At 44.4% G+C, this 21,166-nt stretch overlaps 1 protein-coding gene across 5 annotated transcripts in view; it reads left to right on the top strand.

The window, feature by feature from the left end:
• Cab39l (calcium binding protein 39 like) overlaps positions 1 to 21,166 on the top strand; it is a 120,501-nt gene that overhangs the window by 89,822 nt on the left and 9,513 nt on the right. For all 5 annotated transcript variants that reach the window (XM_028870379.1, XM_037208496.1, XM_037208495.1 and 2 more), the window contains 3 exons: positions 5,207 to 5,266; positions 7,382 to 7,447; positions 18,756 to 18,899. In XM_028870379.1, the coding sequence (XP_028726212.1) occupies positions 5,207 to 5,266; positions 7,382 to 7,447; positions 18,756 to 18,899 (270 nt within the window). The remainder of the gene's footprint in view (positions 1 to 5,206; positions 5,267 to 7,381; positions 7,448 to 18,755; positions 18,900 to 21,166) is intronic.

The raw sequence follows: 21,166 nt of genomic DNA, 5'->3' as shown, positions 1-21,166 counted from the left end.
TAGCTAAAGGTTTGTCAATCTTACTGATTTTCTCAAAGAACCAACTCTTTGTTTCATTAATTCTTTTTGTTATTTTTTGTTTGTTTCTATTTTATTGATTTCAGCCCTGAGTATAATTCTTGACATCTGCTTCTTTGGGGTATTATTTCTTCTTTTTATTCTAGAGCTTTCAGGTGTCATGTTAAGTTGCTAGTATGAGATCTCTCCAAATTTTTTTAAGTTGTTGGTGTAGCTAGAGTTTTCCTGCCTTGCCCACAGTCAGGACAAATCTCTGTCACCCGCCAGTCCCCCAGCCGCTCAGACCCAACCAAGTAAACACAGAGACTTATATTGCATACAAACTGTATGGCCGTGGCAGGCTTCTTGGTAGGTTCTTGAAATCTAAATAGTCAAAAAAAAAAAAAAAAAAAACCTCTTGGCATCCTGCCAATGATGAAAGTACCAATTTTCCATTTTTTACCAAAGTGCTTTGTTGTTGATATGACAATGGCAGATAGCCCACATGTCTTTATTTTCCTTTTAAGTAGCTGGTTTCAGAGGGTTTATTTGGCTGGCTGTTTGGGTTTGGGAGGTGGTGGTTTAACCTGGTTTACCTCTTTGCTCTAGGATAACTGTTGTCTGGTCCGTCTCACGTCTTCACTGCCGGCTGTATTCCCATGGCTATACTGTCTATAGTATAGTCTTCCAAGGGTTCCCTTGCAGCTATCCACTCTTCCTCCAGGAGTCTAGTTGTTTCAGGTGTTGATTCCAGCCCTCTCTGTCACCTCTTAGCCCTGTGTCCTGGATCCTGTGAGTTTCCTTTTGCTCCAGCATCTAGAGAGACTGCAGTAGGCGGCACCTCCCCTGACTCTTTTATCCTACCCCTGCTCTCAGGTGTCTTTGTCATTTCAACTATTTTCTCCAAAGCAGATTCATTAGAAATGTCAATAGCAGGGTTTTAAAGCTTAGTATTGGCACTGTGAAGAATTTTCCCTATCAAGCCAAATGGTTAGGAAATAGGATGAAAGAATTCACTCAGTATTTGTTTTAATTTAAAATTCCTTAAAGTTTCCCTTGTTTTTACTTTGTGTGCTTCTACTGTTTACTTCTTGGGTAGAATCCAAGCTAGTGTTTTTGCGGCTTTTCCCCGACTCCATGTAATGATCTATAATAAATTAACAACTATATGTACATAGGCATGTGCATGTGATGTGATCCCTCAGTTTTAGCACATGATCTCTGTATATTTGAATTTGAGGATATGTTGATGTCTATATCATATACACACTCAAGTATAGATGTATGTGTGGAAGAAACAGACAAACACATCATTCACCACCTATACCACTGTATGTGTGCAAGGGAATTTCATCCTACTATATTATATTTTACTTTCATTAAGTTAATTTCAATTTATTTTGCCTATTTGATTTGAAGGTTCTGTTTCTAGTAGAACCCCTCCTGATTCCTCTGTCTTGGGAATACAGATTTGGCAGAACCTTCCGAGAGAGCAGTGATCTGCTGCGTGCCGTCTGGTTGTCCTGGGGACATGGCTGATTAGTGTAGCGGGTGGAGAGCCCCCACAGGTGCACAGTTTACAGTGTCTGCTGCAACCCATAAAGATATACCAACTTCTGCTTTCACTGAGCATAGAAAATCCCGCAAGCTTCTCAGGGGGTTCCTACCAGACAGGGGGAGGGGCAGTTACAGATGAAGGTCCCATATCTGCTTAGAGATGCTCTGCAACAACTCACTGTCTTATGGATGTCCTGACACAGCAACTACTTAGAAAGGACCCCAGCCAGACATAGAGTGTTTCCCTACTTGAAAACCCCAGTCCAGAACAGTCTCAGCGCTCTGCTCTGCTAGGAAAAGTTTTACCGTGTAGCAGAGCGGTCAGTCAAGTTAAAGACTGGAGATACTGTGGTTGAACTTGAAGGTTGTAAAACCACAAAAAAACCCCTTTCATCTTCAAGAAAGGGTATTACAAGGAAGACAAAAGCTTGCTGAGCTTCACAGGCCTATCATCTCAGTAGCTGGGAGGTAGAAGCAGGAGGATCAGGAGTTCAAGACCAGCCTCAACTACATAGTGAGTTTGAAGCTAGCCTTGGCTACATGAGACAAAGATGTGGAAAAAAATAAACCATAGCATATTATTTGTATGAATTCAAATTAGTGCAGTGCTGTGGAAAACAGTATGGCAGAACCTCAGAAATGTGAAATGGTATTATCATAGGACTTAACAATCCCATTCACGTGGGTATTGCCAAAGGAAATGGAATGAGTGTGTTGAAGGGTAATTATTGCAGCATTGTTCATAATAGCCAGGGAAAGGAATCAACCTAAGTATTCACTGACAGACAAGCGAATAAATACATGAGGTAGTGCCTGGTGAGATGGCTCACCGGAGGCCTGACAACCTGAATATCATCCCCAGAATGAAGTCACATAAAAAGCTAAATATGGTAGCATGCATTTGTGATCAAAGCGCCTCGGTAGCAAGATGGGAGGCAGAGGTAGGAAAATCACCCAGAAGCCGGGAGTGTGCAGCTCAGTGGCAGGAATGAAAGAACACTGCTCAAAATGAAGGTCAAAGACAAGAAACAACTCCCCCAAATTGTCCTCAGATGTCCATTAGTGCCCTTGCGCTCACACGCACCATAGACCCACCAGACACACAAACACAACAGGAAAGAAAGTGGGTTGTACAGCTACAGTGGAGTGCTACTGAGCTATAAAAAGAAGGAAATCCTGCCATTTGTGTCAACATTGATGAACCTCAAAGAGTTATGTTAAGTAAATAAGACATAATAGGAAGACAAATCACGCTATCATTTCTGTGTGGGATCTAAAGATATTGAACTCACAGAAGAGAAAACAGAATGGTCCTGGGGTAAGAGCTGGTCAGAGGACACAAGATTTAATTAGGTATACCAATAAATGTTTGTTTATTATAGTACATGTCAATGCTTGTTAATAGCAGCGTGTTGTTTTGTTATCACCACAAATGAGTAAATATAATAGATAATGCATATACTAAATTACCTCACTGAATTATGTGTTACCTTTCCACAGCTTTCTATGACAAAATACTTGAGACACGCAACCTAAATTTCATTTAACTCACTTTCAGAACCTGGTCGGCTGACTGGTACTTTGGGCCTGTGGTGATACAAAACTTCTTTCAGGAAGGGTGTGGTGGATCGGTACTGCACACTTCAGTGTAGACCGAGAAGCAAGGCGGGCGGGGGAGAGTGCTGTGCCCGGCAAGGTCCTTTCTCCTTCCAGCTGAGCTCTGGTGTGTACGACTCGTAGTCCCGGCTACAAGGTCACTGCACCCAGGAGTTCAAGACCAGCCTAAGACTGAGCAATAGAGTGAGACTTCATTTCCCTCCCTCCCAATAGCTCAGGCAGCAGCACTGCACTGGACCTTTCGGGGACATTAAACCCAGGTTCTGTGGGTGATCCTCAGCACCATGGGGAAATGACCCAAAGCAAAACATAACATTAGACCATTGCACAATACTTCAGAATACCATCTGTATACGGTAAATGTATGTACAGATAAAAAAAAAGTAATTTAAAAAATTGTGCACAATGCTTTAAGCAGTTTACTTTTTTGTTATTTAAATAGAAATAGGGGCCAGAGAGATGTCTCAGAGGATGTCTTCCAGAGGACCTGAGTTTAGTTGCAAGCACATTGTCGTACAGCTCACAGCAGCCTGTTACTCTAACTCCAGGGGATCCAGTATCCTCTTCTGGCTTTCACAAGCAACTCTACTCACATCCTCCCCCCCCCCACCATGTGTGTGTGTGGGGGGATTTTAATTAACTGTATTATCGTATTAGACTTTATTCTGGAAAGGTTAAAAATTCTTGTTTTTAATTAAATTTTTCATAATACTTAAGTATATAAAAGGGATTAGATGAGGCTTATTTTCTTTTTTCAAACATTGAAGTGAAATAAGGATACGATTTAGGTGTAAGTTGAAAACAACCAGAAGTTCCTTCATGGTTTTTTGCAGTTTTCTACAAATTTGTATCTGTGGTAAGATATGATTGATTCTCTTCAACTTGGAGAGGACACATTACGTAACTCAGTAACTTGCAGGGTATATCTCATGACCCATTCACCTGAGAGCAAGCAGACATGCTGAGATCATATGTTAAATGTCCAGCTACCTCCATTTGGGGGGAGCAGAGATGGCTCAACAGGCAGGCACACGGGCGCTGCACAGGCCTGATGGAGTGTAATTCCCAGAACGTACTTCCGGGTGGATGGAGAGAACCACCTCTGCAGAGCTGTTCCGACCACCAGCCAAGTGCTGGTGTACATGCCTCTCCCAAACCACGCACACAACAACAGTAATAATAAAGTTTAAAAATAACTAAATGATCAAAATGGCAGGGAGCTGGGGAAATGGTCCGATGTTTAAAGAACATAAAAAACTGAGTGTGCCCACACACCTACCTGTTAACCCCAGTGCTGTAGTGCAAAGACAAGCAGATCACTGGGGCTTGTTGGCCACCAGGTCCAATGAGACACCCTGTCTCAAAGGAATAAAGTAGAGACAGATTAGGACCCAGCAGCATCCTCGGACCCCCACCCATACATGGGCAGGTGCACCTGAGCACGCACGCACACACACACACACACACACAGTGGTTAAGAAAACAAGGAAAGACTGGAATGTTTAAAAATCTCTTATATTAGTTTTTGAGGTCAGGTTTTGTGCCATTCAGAATTCTGGTTTGAAAATTATTTACAACCAGACACCGTAGCATGTGTCTGTGATCCCTATACTTAGGCTGAGGCAGAAGGGTTACTTGAGCTCAGGAGTTGTAGGTCAGCCTGTGTAGTGTGGGGGTTGGCCTTTGATAAAGGTCAGCAGACTTTGTTTGGATATTTATTATAATCACAATGTAGAAATATTCTGTAAATTACCTCGTAGGTGTCGTGTTTACCACGTAAATTTCATTTCTGCTATTTAAAACACCAGGTTGGACTCTCAGTGTTTGCCACTGTTTTCATCTGAAACAACTTGGGCTTCACATCTGAAAGTAGGGTTGGAAATAATTTTGTGCTGTAAATGAAAATGGTCTTTTCCCACTTCTGTGTGCTTGAAGCAAATAGATTTACCAAGCCACAGAAGCAAAGGTTGTTCTCCATTTTAATAATAAAGGCTCTAGCTATAGTAATTTTTCTTCACTGCTTCTTCTCTTTTAGGATTTGTTAACCAGACATAAAGTGTTGGTAGCGGACTTCTTAGAGCAAAATTATGACACTGTAAGTAGTATCATTTTTAGACTTCTTTCTTTCTCCCTCTTGTCACTTGTGGGCTGCCTGGGGACCTTTGGCTCTGTTTAGGAAACTGCATATAGGTGGGAAATGCAGAAGGCTTGGGACTGGGCTGCCAGTCTCAGAGACTCGTAGTTCCATGATCTAAGAACTAGATGCCCAGGCTAGAGGCTTACAGCTCTGGGTTCAGATTGCCCATTGCCTGGCACTTGGAAGGAAGTGTGTTTGGCATAGATATCCGTTCTTGTCTTTTTTGAGTGGGTGTCCCATTGTTGGGTTGCCATTGCCCACTCTGAGTCCTAACCGCATGTGGTGGCTGTGGTAGCAAATGTTTCTACAGTTGGTGGGTGTCACAAAAGAGTAGAGATGGGCCAGGAGGAAGGGCTGAGAGGGACAGTGGAAAAGAACCCAGAGGACTCTGGGGCCACAGTATTTGTATTTTAGATTCACAATTAACATAATTTGCCAGATGAGTATATTGATCTATAAAATGTCATGTCTTGGTCATCTTTTGTTGCTGGGACAAAATATCTAAGAGGAATAACTTAGAAGAAGAAAGAAAGATTTATTTTGGAATATGGTTTCAGTCCATGGTTACTTGGCTCTGTTACTGGACCTATTATGAGTCAGAGCATCATGGTGGAAAGCATGTGGCAAAGGAAAGATACTCACCCTATGGCAGCCAGGAGTCAGAGGAAGAGTCCAGAGACAAAATGCACCCTTCAAAAGCATGCCCTTGGGGTTGGAGGAGATGGCTCAGCAGGTATAACATGAGGAGTGGAGCTTGTATCCCCAGAACCCACTTATAAAGTCAGGTGAGCATAGCAGAACCCCACCAATCCCAGTGCATAGGAGACGAACAGAGGATCCTTGAAACAAGCAGATTAGCCACTAGCTGAACTGGTGAGCTCTTGGTTCAGTAAAATGCCATGTCTCAATACATACTGTAGAGCAATCAGAGAAGACAACCATCAACATGTGAGCATGCTTACATGTACACTGCAGAGAGAGAGAGAGACAGAGAGAGAGAGAGAGAGAGAGAGAGAGAGAGAGAAGTCATGACCCTTAGTGGCCTATCTCTCCTCTCCTAAAAATCCATTCAGCTGTCACTTAATCAAGGGATTAGTCTATTGATGAAACTAACACTTATTATTCATCACTTTTCAATAGTAACTCAAGCTGGGGACCAAGTTTTCAATACATGAGCTTTTAGGGAAAGCCTCCATATCTGAGCTAGAACGTTTTCCATGTGTTCAAGAGTAGAAGAAAATGAAAGAGAATAGTGTTGTGACTTTAATCTGAGCTGCATACTTGTACTTCTCAATTCTAAATCGAAAGTTTCAGGGTATGCACATAAGCCTGTCACTTAGCCCCCTGAGGCTGGCCTGTCCCTCTCTGTCCCTGTCGGTTTTTTTGCTTCTGGCTGTTTGCTCCTCCAGCTACAATGTTTTCTGAATGATGTGCCCCTGGTGGGAAGTGGGTATCAACTTTCCCAGCTGCTGTGCTCTGTGCTCCCTTCCAAAAGGCCTAGCCCATGACCAGTGACTACATTGAGATGCAGGAAGAAGATCCATGTCCCAGGGTCATGGTTTCTTGTGAGAAGTGTTAAAGTTCACACAGACCAATTGGGGTGACATGGTCACTGCCTAGCAGTGGTCACCCCAAGCCTCACCTGTTGATACCTGTTGACATTATGGATTTGACAGTCCTAAGCCCTAAGTATAATTTACTCTTTTCCCAAAATGTAGATCCGCAGCCACCAAACTACAGAACCAGATTTCTTTAAAATGAGTTATCTTGAAGCTTTTAATAGATTGAGAGGACTCAAAATTGCTCCATCTTGCAACTCAATTTCTAGTTTGTAGAACTAATGAGCAGCACATATCCTGTGTGCCTTCACCTCCCTGTCCTGATCCTTTCTGTGTCCAGAGCAGTAGTGAGAGACTGAGCCCTCCCTGTGAGCAGTGCTGGTTAGGCTGGCTCTGAAGGACCCTGTGGATGAGTGCTTTTAGGCTGACTCTGAGGGACCCTGTGGATGAGTGCGCACACTCCTGCTGAAGAGGACATACTGCCCCTCTTACCGACTTCCTTTCTTGTCTTTAGATCTTTGAAGACTATGAGAAACTGCTGCAGTCGGAGAATTACGTGACGAAGAGACAATCTTTAAAGGTAATAGCAGATCTCTTTAAGTCCTTGTAAGCTGACATCTTGCTAACAAACATGTCTACTCTGCATAAGTAAATACAGAAAACTCAGGTCCTTCGGTTTGAGAAGTAAATTGAGGGCTATATTTTATGCTCTGATTGAGCTTTGCAGCAAAATAAAGTAAGCATCCTACCTCAGATACTTTTTGGAAGCAACAACAGTGTAAGTGTATGCTCAAGTCAGATGTGGAATATTTCACTAAGGAAGAAGACCAAACCTAAGCTGACTTAAGCAGAGCCACACAGTTTTCTCCTGGGAATATTCTTAGAGTTGAAGAGAAGCTGGTCAGAGTGACTGGGATGGGCTGACTGTCAGGAAGACCCAGTGAAGCCCCTAGAAGTCACATCACTGTGCCTTACAGAAGCTGGTCAGAGTGACTGGGATGGGCTGCCTGTCAGGAAGACCAGTGAAGCCCCTAGAAGTCACATCACTGTGCCTTACAGAAGCTGGTCAGAGTGACTGGGATGGGCTGACTGTCAGGGAGACCCAGTGAAGCCCCTAGAAGTCACATCACTGTGCCTTACAGAAGCTGGTCAGAGTGACTGGGATGGGCTGATTGACAGGAAGACCCAGTGAAGCTCCTAGAAGTCACATCACTGTGCCTTACAGAAGCTGGTCAGAGTGACTGGGATGGGCTGACTGTCAGGGAGACCCAGTGAAGCCCCTAGAAGTCATGTCAGTACGCCTTACAACAGGAACGGCAGAAAGAGCCAGTCCAGTGCCTCTCCCGCATCTGTGCAGGAGACTCAGAGAAGAAGTGCTAGTTCCGGAGTCCAGCACACAAGACACAGATGTTTAAATTCCCCTCGGTGCTTTAAGTTTGGAGATGATAAACCTCATGTTTTTGAATGGGAACAACTGTCAGCTATGATGCAGGTTTTTAGAGTTGAAATTTTCCTAAAATGCATTTGTCAAGCACATTTCATTGCCCTGTCCTGTTCTCCAAGCTCTCTGGTGAACCTGTTCAGCCACAGCTTTGTCATTGAACTTGACGTGCTCAAATTACATTCATAACAAAGAAGCAGAAGAAACGGTTATTTCCCAAGAGCAGTGTTTTAAATATCAGCTAAGCTCAGTAGTAGGACGGTTGGGTGGCCTGCACAAGGCCTGAGTTTGATGCTAGAACCACTCAATAAGGGAGACCAACAAGCACTTACGTGAGAAAAACTGTCTAATCACATGAATAAAACCTTGCTAAAAGAAAACTAAAATAAAACCTGCCAGGATTTCCCTGGAAAAGCATCTGGAAAGAGGTTAAGAAGGTGTAGTTGGCTTGGTAAGAAAGCAGTGGAGGGCTGAGGAGCTGGCTCTGAGGGTAGAGTACAGAATCCATGTGAAAGCAGGATGCATAGGCTAGGAAGATGGCTCACCAACAGAGCAGCTCACAACCACCTGTAACTCCTGTCCCGGGGATCCCGTGCCCTCTTCTGCCCCCCAAGGGCACCAGAAACACAAGTGGTACATGGACATACATGCACACAATGACCCATACACATAAAACTTAAACATAAGCATTTTAATTTAAAAACAACACAATGGCATATTGTCTATCATCCTAGCATGCCCCTCCGGAGAGAGAGGAGACAGAGCTAGGAAAATCACAGAAGCTGGTGGGCCTTCTAGGACTTAGTGTGACAATGGCAAAGTAAGATAGAGAATGAACATTGAAGTTCAGTAAATGATGAACTCTTGGAAGTTCCTGACTGGGGAAACAACGGTTTATTGTGATGTGGAGGTTGGAGAGCTGAAATGCTATGGGACTTTGATTCATAGCAGCTAATAGCAAGAGAGATGCTGTCTCAAAGTGAAAGGCTAGGACCCAAACCCAGGGTTGTCTTCTGAACTCCGCACGGGTGCCGTGGTACACACATGCCCCGCCCCCCCCCCCCCCCACACACACACACTAAGCGGGGTGCTTCCTGATTATCCACAAATGCTGGGGGCAGTGTTGGGGAAGGCAGTGGGAGGGAGGTAACAGGATGTTCACTCGGTCAGCAAATATTTACCTGCTGCTCTTGTAGACATGCACTGGCAACAAGCCAGCACTGTGACCCAGGGCTCCACCTTGGAGAGCAGCTGACCCTTGTGTGGCTTCAGGTGCTCCAAGTGCTCCAGTGAAAGGTTAGCGACTGAGGGCACATTCCAGTACAAACTGGAATGCTCCCACTAAGAGAGAAATCCTTGGCTAACAAACAGAATCATACTTCTGTGAGGGAAGGTTTGAACGATGGAAAGAAAGTGCTGACTGCGGGACTAGATGTGGGCCATAGCAGCTGGAACAGCAGCAAGGGTGCTCCAGCAGTTGGCTTTTGAGCAGAGGCCTAAGTGTGAAAATGTAAAATAAGTCTGAATAGGGTATGTGTGTGTAAGACCGTTAGGTACTTGCTGTCTGGAGCCACATCCCTATGAAATGCCGGTGGAAATGCTCAGGAGCCCAACACAGCATGGCCTCGGGCCCTAAGTGCCTGCCCTCCCTAGAAAAAGTTGCTCAGGGATGGCCAGGCCCAGAACAGGTGGGACAGTGCCTAGCAATGTGGTGTGGGCTGGTGTTGCACCTCCATCCTTCAGATCACATTCGGGTCTTTAGAACACTCTTTATCAGCTAGTAATCCTGTGTCAGCCGTGCGGTTTGTGTACCCTCCAGCTGCTGAGCACCTCGCTTGTGATGTCAGGATGGTGACTCAGGACAGTGCATATGTTCTCAATATTTGATGCAATTCTAAATTAGGATAATGAACTAAGTGTTTTGTCCATATTTTTACTTTTTTTTCCCTGTGGTTTGCTTTAGTCATGCTGTGTTCCCCTATATTTTTGTTGTCACTGTCCCAGCTTCTGGCTTAATTGGCAGGTCAGTTCAGTCAGCACTTGTTATGGAGGTTCCCCTTGCATAGAAACCAATGCAAGGAGATCCCTCGAGAGAAACGTCGTGCTGTGCCAGGGAACTGACCTCAGGCAGAGCAGTGACCTCAAAACTGTGCTGTCCTGTGTCCAGGATGTGCAGTAGCTCCCTGCCTAACTGTCACTACTGGAAATCCTGAGACGAGGAGTCTTTGCTTTTAGTTGTGATCCACTCATGTGCTCACCAAACTTCACTGCATAGCTCCAAACCCGCGATCACACCAAGGCCCTGGTAAAACAGAAAGACCTGACTGCGGAAAAGAGTTTGTGGAGTGAATGGGGCTTAACCGGGGGAGGTAAGAGTAGGGAGTAAAAATAACAAGACTGTATCACACACACAGGGTTGTCACAGAGCAAGTCTCACTAACAAGAAAATTAAGATATGCCCTGCTGTCCCAGCTTTAGACCTATGTAAGGGACAGAAGGACAGACAGAGGAGCTTACAGGAGAGAGGCCCTGGGGGGGAGGGGTGGCCATTGGAATAGGAAGGGAAGATGAGGGTGAGAAGTGGCTTAGAGCAGTGGTTCTCAACCTGTGGATCCCAACCCCTTTGGGAGTTGGTGGACCTTTCCTGAGGTTCGCATATCAGATATTCATAACAGTAGCAAATTTACAATTATGAAGTATCAGGGAAAATAATTTCATGGTGCCAGTCACCACAACATGAGGAACTGTAGTAAAGGTTCCAAACATTAGGAAGATTGAGAACCACTCACTGGCTTGGATATTTCCCAAGTCCCTCTTTTTAACGTGAGTCTGACAGATAGGGAGCCGAAGTGGAGTTTGCATGACACTAAGTGATTGAACCAAATTGAAGGAGGAAAGATGAGGATCCTTAGACTTTATCCTTCATCTTTTTGGTTTTTTGAGACAGGGTTTCTCTGTGTAGCTTTGTGCCTTTCCTGGATCTCACTCCGTATACCAGGCTGGCCTCGAACTCACAGAGATCCACCTGGCTCTGCCTCCCAAGTGCTGGGATTAAAGGCGGCCGCCGCCGCCGCCGCCACCACCACCACCACCCGATTTTATCCTTCATCTTTAAAACTTATCCTTAAACCCTTCTCAGCAGCGACAAGAACTCAGACCAAACTTCCTGTCTCTGAGACCTCAGGCCCAGTCAGAAAGCTCTCCCTATGGGCCTATCTTGCCCTTTCTTTCTGACTGGCAGATTCTCCTCTGTAGCTGGCTTTGCCCCATCTTGTCCTTTTTTCCTGTTCATATTTTAATATGGTTAGAACAGAGCCTTACTTGTGGTAAGAACTACTGGCTTTTTTATTTATTTGTTTATTTTTAAAGTACTGGGGATGGAACCCAAGGGCCTCAATCACCAAGCACCACTGAGCTACATCCCTGCCCAGAAATATGAACTATAGGTATTTAGTCGATGAATCAAACTAAGTTCTTCAGTAAACATTGCTAGTTATTAGCCCTAGAATTCACCTTCCCCAGAGTTCAGGCTCTGGAAGGGATCCGTGTGCTTTGGGTAAACCCGGGATTGGTGGGCTGATGAAGCTGGTTTCAACAGTACACATCTCTACCTGAGAGCAGACCCTCCCCATCAGCACTTGAGTGATGGACAACAGAAGTGGGCAGGAAGTTCTCGGTCCTCATTGCCTCCATGCCCTTCCCCTGCTCAGAGGTGGTCACTTCAGGCCTGGAGCAGGCTTCTGGTTCAGAAACACCCGAAACTCCGTTTCCTGCTTAGTTACAAATGCTTCTGTGTACCCGAGAGTATTGTTTGCTGTCCTTTGTTAGTCTACTGAGACCTGCTTTTCTTGTCCAAATTCCTTTCTAGACGAGGTATCTCAAATTTGATGGACAGATGTGGGAAAGTCTAGCATTGTTCAGATGGGACGGGGAGCAGCTGACTAAAGTATGTGTCAAAATGCAGAACTATGAAAAGGTTCTTCAGGGCAAGTTGCCTTTGGAGTGCCGGGTTGTAAGGCAGAGATGCTGCAGAAATGGTGCTGCATCCATCACCTGATGCAAGGGAGCTAAAGGCTGAATGACTGAACTGGTTCCCATGTCAACATCGAGCTTACTCAGCACTGCTGGCTCCCTTCTCTGAGAGACAAGTGTTACTCTGGGGAACGCTGCTGATGCAAGCTTGGTGTTTCTCCTTTGTGGAATTAGAAGTGTGGTCACAGTAGCTGCTGTCCCAGTAACCCCATTTACAGATATGGATTCTATAAGGTTCTGTCTGCGATGTTCCTTCCATAATTGGAAGAAGTGAGAAGCTGGACAGTTACAGGAGCAAACAGCTTCATCAGTAGAAACGGGCCGAAGGGCTAAGTCATTTTCTGCTTCCAAAGTATTCGCTACCTGCTGCCTTTTGTCAATCATCTTCTAAAGTTTCCGAGACTTGCTTGGTCTTGGGATGCTTAGACTCCTGGTGCCAATAAAAAGTAATTAAGAGAAAGATTCCTTTCCCTCATGTGCTGGAGCTTAGGGACTTATTTCTTACCTTCTTCAGAAGCCTGGCATTTAATTACTAGCAAGAAAGATTGTAGTTAAAAAGAAGCTTGGTGTGGAATTTGGGGGGGGGGGTTGTCTCTGGTCGGTTTCATTAAAACATCACATTTTGGAAGAGAACCTCTTAATGACACTAGCTAGATGATTAAGTAAAATGCAGGTGTGTCCCCCTTCTTAGACTAATACTGCTTTGTGATGTCTTGTATTGCACTGCAGTGCTTTACCATTGTCCTTGTCACTATTAATTAAAATAGGTTGACACTTAATGGCCAAAAGACTTTTAAAAACTAAACATAAGCCGGGGTGGTGGTGGTGCACGCCTTTAATCCCAGCACTCAGGAGGCAGAGCCAAGTGGATCTCTGTGAGTTCGAGGCCAGCCTGGTCTACAGAGCGAGATCCAGGACAGGCACCAAAACTACACAGAGTAACCCTGTCTCGAAAAAAAAAAAAAGGGGGGGGACATATTGATTAGTACAAAGCTTGAATAAACATGGCCCCCCAAAATAGAAAAATGTTTATTACCTGCTGCACTAAGGAGAACACAGGAGTTGTTCCACAGTAATGCCCTCATTGAATTAAAGAGATCTAAGTTATGCATATTCATGAATATCCATGAGGGAAAGCACTTTAGGGGTGGGTGTATTACTTGAGCATGCTTTAAGGTTATAGTTCGAGAAGGAAAGATAGTAGTAGAGTTCTGGAACACACTGAGCTCAAGGTCATGGACATTTTGTGTGTGAGAGAGAACACAGGATTCTGGGGACCACGGAGCCTTGCCTGCTGTGCAGGTGTTCTTCCACCTAGCTAGACTCCTGGCCCTTCATTTTTCAAACAGGCCTTCCTCGTGGAGCTTAGGCTGGCCTTGCACTTGCTTCATGTCTCCACAGCTGGTATTTTTAAGTGTGCACCACACACCTGGCTAAAGATGTATGCTTGTGTGAGCAGAAGATAAAATTGGAATGATTTAATCTGAATTGATCTCATAAATATAACTTTAACAAATCCTTACTGAAGAATCTGTGTAAATTCTTATGTAAAAATGTATTGCAGTGTACGTTATTGTACATACTTTGGGGGCTTCATAAAGATATTTACATACTAATATATCATACTTTGAACATATTCATTTCTCTCTCCTTCCTCTCTCCCCCTCATTTTTCCAGTCTTGATGTTCATCTTCATGGCATATGTGCATACAAGTGATTTTATATGTCTGTATAAATAAGAGAAAACAGGTGATTTTCCTCTTTCTGATCTGACTATTGCTTAGTATGGAGACCTCCAGTTGCATCTGTTTTCTATTAAACAACGTACTTCATTCTTCTTTATGACTAAATGAAACTCCACTCTGTGTGTGGAGGGGACATTTGTAGCTCAATTGGTAGTGCCCTTGCCTAGTATGCACAAAACTCTGGGTTCAGTCGCCAGAACTACATAATCCAGGGGTGATGACACATGCCTGTGAGCCTAGCACTAGGGAGTTAGATCAGAATTTCAAGGTCATCCTAACTACATGGTGAGTTCTAAGCCAACCTGGGCAACATGAAACACTGTCTCAAAAAAAAAAAATCCACTGTATATGTATACCATATTTTCTTCATTATGTACAGAATAGAAAAATACACTCTGTATAGAAGCACCAAAGTTCCCAGATAGCCAGAGCAACCCTGAGTAAAAAGAAGGAAGCCAGAGGAAGTTACCATACCAGATTCCAAGTTATTCTACAGAGCTATTCTAATAAAAGCAGACAAGTGGACTGACCCATAGAATGGGATAGAGGATGAAGAAATAAAGTTACACATTTGGAGATTAAAAAAAAGAAATAAAGCCTCTTGTGTTATGTTTGTGTTACATTGTTTTCTTGTGTGTTTGCCAGGTAGAAAGGTAGATATTTTTAGAGCTGAAAAGCCCCTGCTGGCTTTACAGTCAGGGGTGCTTTGTCTTGAAAGCTGAAGAGCCCTTTGAGCTAAATTAGTTCAGGAAGGCAACACTCTTGTCTCCCTCTCCAGGGGTGCTTGGCATGAGAACTCCTCCAAGCTTTTGGAGAGAGAAGAGAAGTTTGAATATCCAGATAGTGATGTCTGCTGAGATCAGCAGCTCCCTGGGTTACCAGGTGAATTTCAGGTGAGCCAGGAAGTGCTAGGATGGTGCTGGGGTGTAGCAGGATTCTTAACAGTTCTTATTAATAAAATCAAACCCGAGGCAAGTTATTGGGGTCCATGCTGGTAGATCAGAGAGACAGAGCAAGCCACAGCTATCTCACCTTGCCGGATCCTCAGCTGGTTTTGTCTCCTCAGACTGGAGGCCTCTGAGTCCTCATCTGGAATGGGTCTCAGCTGAATTGCTGCTCAAAAGCCTGAAGCTTAACCAGCCACATGCTTAACCAGCCAAATGCTTAACCAGCCAAAAACCTTCTAGTTTCTGGTTCTCACGCCTTATATATCTTTCTGCTTTCTACCACCACTCCCTGGGATTAAAGGCTGGCTTTCTGGGATTAAAGGCTGGCTTTCTGGGATTAAAGGCGTGTCACCATGCTTGGCTGTTTCCAATGTGGCCTTGAACTCACAGAGATCCAGAGGGATTTCTATCTCTGGAATGCTAGGATTAAAGGTGTGAGTGCCACCATTTTCTAGCCTTTGTATCTAGTGGCTGTCTGTTCTCTGACCCCAGATAAATTTATTAGAATACACAATATTTTGGGGGACACAATACCCCCACACTGGGGTTCACCCCCAGGAAAGTCGGCCGCACCCCGAGGACTCGGGCACCACCTCAGTGCTTAGCTGTGTTCCCAGGGTGGGCTTTAAGCCTCCAGAGCCTCTTTTCCCAGGTTCCCCATAGTTTTCCACTCACACTGTAATAAAATGTCTGTTCTGCGGTTTGTGAAGAGGGGATCCCACTTGCTGGGATAGCCCCAGCGATCCCCACCACAGGGTTAGCTTGGAAGGGCACAGACAAGAGGAACAAGTAGGAGCCCAGAGGCAGTTGGGGAAACCCGCCCACCCGCCCACCAGGAGGGAGGAGGAGGGGGGATAATACTGCAGAGGAGTGAAGGCGTTCTCCGAACTCCAGAGGAGAGGATCCAGAGTCAAAGCTGACACAAGACTTCAGCAGTGGGGAAGTGAGGGAGGGGGTGTAGAAGTGATTTCCTGTGCACACATCAAATGCCATCCTAACGATTGGTTTCCCTAAATCCATGGCAGTGAGGCATTTGTATTCATTTTATAAGTAGAATGAATAATAAATACAGCTGACTTTCAGGAAGATTTTAATTGCAGAGTGGGTGGGACTGATAAAGACTGAGGGAAATCATCATGATTTTGGAATTACTCATATGGAAGGGAGGGAGTGTTTGAATAAGGAAGCTAGTAGTAAAGATGAGGAGCTTGATGTTCAAGAGTCACTGGAAACCAGAAAATTAGCAAACCTTGAAAATTAATTTGCTACGGGAAGGAACAAGAGAAACTGAGCTGAGGAAGACTTCAAGAGCTGACAAGCCTCTATGTCACCAACAAAGAAAGGAAAATGAATTGCTTTTAAAGATGTGAAGTTAATCAGCCAGCAACATCCAAACAGGTCTGTGAAACAAAGAGAACTGTGGGTCAGCGTTGACTAGAAGTTCTGAGACATCAGTGTTAAAACTGCACCCACAGGGGGCTGGAGAGATGGCTCAGAGGTTAAGAGCACAGTCTGCTCTTCCAGAGGTCCTGAGTTCAATTCCCAGAAACCACATGGTGGCTCACAACCATCTGTAATGAGATCAGATGCCTTCTTCTGGTGTGCAAGCACACATGCAGATAGAGCACTCGTGTGTATATAAAATAAATAAATAAATCTAAAAAAAAAAAAAAACTGCACCCACTGATGAAGATGTGATGGTCTGCAGGAAGTGAACCAAGTGTGCAACCTGTAGACTTCACCAAATGTGGTGCAGAGGAAGGGGGCAGTGGCAGGTGGCCCAGAATAGGATGCAGGAGTGAGAAACCAGGAACAAGGGCAGCTTCCTGGAGAGCCGTGAGAGCTTTCCTGCAAGGTGAGGTTATAAGGAGGTTACAGGACACTTCCTCCCCAGTTCCCCACCAGGATGAGAAGTAACAGGACAGCCAAAGGCTAATTTTTTTTTTTTTTTTTTTTTTTTTTTTTTTGCTTTTTCGAGACAGGGTTTCTCTGTGTAGCTTTGCGCCTTTCCTGGAACTCGCTTTGGAGACCAGGCTGGCCTCGAACTCACAGAGATCCGCCTGCCTCTGCCTCCCGAGTGCTGGGATTAAAGGTGTGCGCCACCACCGCCCGGCTCCAAAGGCTAATTCTTATCGTGTGTGGTTCTTACTGTTGAACAGACAGAATAAGTATCGTAACAGACACCCTTCTACACACTTGCACATACACACCTAGACTTCTGTTCTGAAAGACCTAGCTGCTGTTCGCTGTGCTCTCTCCTTCCCATCCAGGATTTCTGTAACCATCTGGGGGTGTAGAATGCTGTTCTGGGGGGATTTCAGGAACAATCCAGAAAGTAAGAAGAGCATTTTAGGTGTGGATTGTAGCATGGTTATGCTTTAGTTTACAGTTAATATCCATTTATGAGTGAGTACATACCGTGTTTGTATTTCTGGGTCTGGGTTAACTCACTCAGGATTTTTTTCTAGTTCCATCCATTTGCCTGCAAATTTCCTGATTGTTTTTAACAGCTGAGTAATACTTCATTGTGTAAATACACCACATTTTCTTTATCCATTCTTTGGTTAAGGGGCATCTAGGTTGTTTCCAGGTTCTAGCTATTATGAATAATGCTGCTATGAACATAGTTGAGCAAGTGTCCTTGTGGTATGATTGAGCATCCTTTGGGTATATGCCCAGGAATGGTATGGCTGCCTCTCAAGGTAGATTGATTCCCAATTTTCTGAGAAACCACCATATAGGGGGACATTGATCTCCCTGGGAAGAGGATAGAAAAGACCTACCTGGCTAGTGGGGCGGGGGAACAGCGGCATGTAGACATGAGGATTGGGTTGAGGGGTGAATGGAGGGGAGAGGAGTGAAAGATGCGACTTGATAGGTAGAGGGGGTGCATTTTGATACAAGGGAAACTCCAGAAATCCCCAAAGATGGCCCCAGCTATGACTCCTAGCAATAGAGGATAGGCAGCCTGAACTGACCATCTCCTGTAATCAGACTGGTAACTGTCCTAGTTGCCATCAGAGAGTCTTCACCCAGTAACTCGGGGAACAGATGCAGAGATCCACAGCCAAGCACTGGGCTGGGCCTAGGGAATCCTTTTGAGGAATCCAGCACCCTCCTCTGACCTCTCTAGGCACATATGCTGTACATGTGCTTACAATCAGGCAAAACACTTACACATAAAATAAAACAAATCTGATTTAAAAAATTAAGTCAAGGATAAGACTTACTTAACACAAAAACTCTCCAGTAAACCCGAGTGTGCGTTTAGTCAGTCAGTTTTGTTACTGTGTTCTGCCTGAATGTTCGTAGAGCAGTACATGGCTGGGAAGAAGAGATCCACAGATGTGGACCAGGCTGTCTCTTAGTACACTGAGCAGTGAGTGGCTGCAAAACTGCTTCAAAACTAACTTTAGCAAACCATATGAAAGCCATTTTCAGGCCTGGCTGGCTGGCTTGTTGTTGTTTCTTTGTCTATTTGTCTGTCTGTCTGTCTGTTTGAGATGGGGTCCCACTGTGCTCACTGGTCTGCAGCTCATGAGCTCAAGTGCTCTTCCTGCCTCAACCTCCTGAGTAGCTGGGGCTGCCCCAGATACTACCATGCCTGGCATACACCTCCTTTAAGATGCCTTATGACTCTCCACACTAGTCTTGGGTTTTGATTCCACTTTGATGAGATATATTTGAAGAATCAAATAATGACTCTGGCTTTGTGTCTCGCAGCTGCTAGGTGAGCTGATCCTGGACCGCCACAACTTCGCCATTATGACCAAGTACATCAGCAAGCCAGAGAACCTGAAACTGATGATGAACCTGCTTCGAGACAAAAGCCCTAACATTCAGTTTGAAGCCTTCCATGTCTTTAAGGTAAAAAGCTGGTACCGGGGTATGTTTTTCTCCAACTGTGAAATGGCAAGGTGCCTGCTTTTTTCTTTCCTTTCCTTGAGAGAAAATGAACCAGTCTTCTTGTTTTGCAAACTTAGATTATCTTCTCCCACTAATCTAATTGCAGAAAATCATTACTTGAATGCTAGCTACAGCTGGGCAAATTTGCCTCTGGTCTCTGCATATAAATTTATAAATTTAGAGAACTTTGATATTTGCAGCAAGCTGGCCTGACCTCAGAGGGCCTGCAACCCAGTACCATGCAGTAAGATAAGCAATTGTTTTCAAAGTAAAATCCATTGAAAAATAAATGATGTTTGACCTGCCTGGTAAAGGCCTCTTTAGTATTCACTAGAAGTCAAGAGGGTTGAAATCCAATCAGGCCTAGCTTCGTGGAGGCCCTGCCACCATACTTAGCAGTTCAGTGCCTCCTTCATAAAGCTGGAGAGATGGCTCATAGGTTAAGAGCACTTGCTACTCTTCCAGAGGACCCACGTTCAGATTCCAGCACCCTTATGTGGTTGCTCACTACTATCTGTAATTCCAGCTCCAGGGGATTTGATGCCTCCGGCCTCTGAAGGCACCTGCAGTCATATGCACATGGCCATATGCAGACACATATACCTACACATAATTAAAAATAGTAAAAATAAATCTTAAAAAAAGAAAAGCTTATTTCCTCCCCCAGATTCCTAGCGTGATCTGAGACTGATCTAGAATAGAAGGCCTAAGTGCTGGATTCTGCTTTTGCCCTCTCCTCTGACCCCAAGGGAAGGCCTGATGCTGCACCCAGCTTCTAGAGCTCAGTGTTCCTGCTTTAAAAATGGGGTCTTTTTCTAACATTTCTCTCTGCTGAGTAATAAAATTACCTCTCAGAAATTTTAAATAATAGACTTAAATATATACAGATATAAGGTAAAAGTTCATTTGTAATCCCATACTCCTAACTACTTTGGACATACCTGTGGGGTTTTCCTTCAGCTTATTCATTATACTAATAATTTATAGCCTAGGTTTGCCATGAGTAAACATTTGTGCTATGTGTAATTTCAGAACAGTAGGCATCCTGCTTCATCATTGGACATTTTTATTCTAGTATGAATGGCCCTGAGCTATGGATAACTAATTCCATTTCTTACTACTGTAAAGGATGTTGCAGTTCACACTATGCATCTGGCCAGCTTTTGCCCGTTTCGGGTTGTTTTCTCATAGTTGATGTCTAGAATAGACATAAAAGCTCAGTGAGCTCCAAAATTTTTGGTCTTAAAAGTATATATTCAGGAACAGAGTTCTTTGTCCTTTAGTGGAGAACATAACAGTTTATAAGGCTATAGTTGCTGTGACAAGTTAAAAACTTAGTGTTTTTGCTACAAGAAGCCACTAGAATAATTAAAATGTTTCATTTATTTCCACTTGAAATCTGAACAGAATTGATGAGCCTATTTTTTTTTTATTTGAAAACTTGACTCTGTCTAGATTCATGCTTTGCAGTCACAGTCTTACAGTGTGTGTTTGAGAGACAGACACAATTTCAGGATGGTGGTCACCTCAGGAGCGCACACAGGAAGGGAATGGGGACGAGGGAGGCGTCCAGCAGTTGCACTCTGGTTAAAAGCAGGCCAGACTGGCGCTGGACAGCTTGTTTGCCTCTGAGGTGCCCGCCTTACTCCCTGCAATCTTCTCTGTTAGAACTGTCCCATAAAAAGTCAACAAACAGAACGGAACGAAGAGTGAAGGGGTGGTGCCAGCAAACACCAAGTGGCAGAGCGGAGCAGACCTGCCTTAGACCCTCCTGAGGAAGGACAGTGCAGATAGCTGTGTGCATTCCACTCTGTGCCTGCGAGTGTGCACCCTGTCATACGAGCTGAGATCTAGTGTCATCTAATTTCGTTCAGAAATGCATGATTACAGGAAGATTTAGTGCATGGCAGACTAGAAATAGCCTGCTTCTGTCCTCAGACAATCCGAATTTGCTTTCCCTAACCATTGGACAGAGGAGGAACATTTAAAAATAGCTGACCACTGTTTACTTGTGTGCGTGTAACTTGGGCCTACCCTGCGCCTCAGCTTTTTCTTCCACTCAAGTATGATTTGTTTACTTCCCCCAAATAATGGTTTGCTGTTTAGAAAAGCAAGAGTCCTAGACTTTTTCAGTTCTTTATGAACAGTTGCCCTCCCCTCGAAGATGCAGAATCCGTGGGGCATGCTCCTGGAAATGCCTTGGCAGGCTAGCAATGCCACTCCCATTA

Source organism: Peromyscus leucopus, chromosome 9 (genome assembly GCF_004664715.2).
Source record: "Peromyscus leucopus breed LL Stock chromosome 9, UCI_PerLeu_2.1, whole genome shotgun sequence".
Classification (NCBI taxonomy): domain Eukaryota; kingdom Metazoa; phylum Chordata; class Mammalia; order Rodentia; family Cricetidae; genus Peromyscus; species Peromyscus leucopus.
Note: the sequence above shows the minus strand (reverse complement) of the source record. Positions and strands in the feature narration are given on the sequence as shown.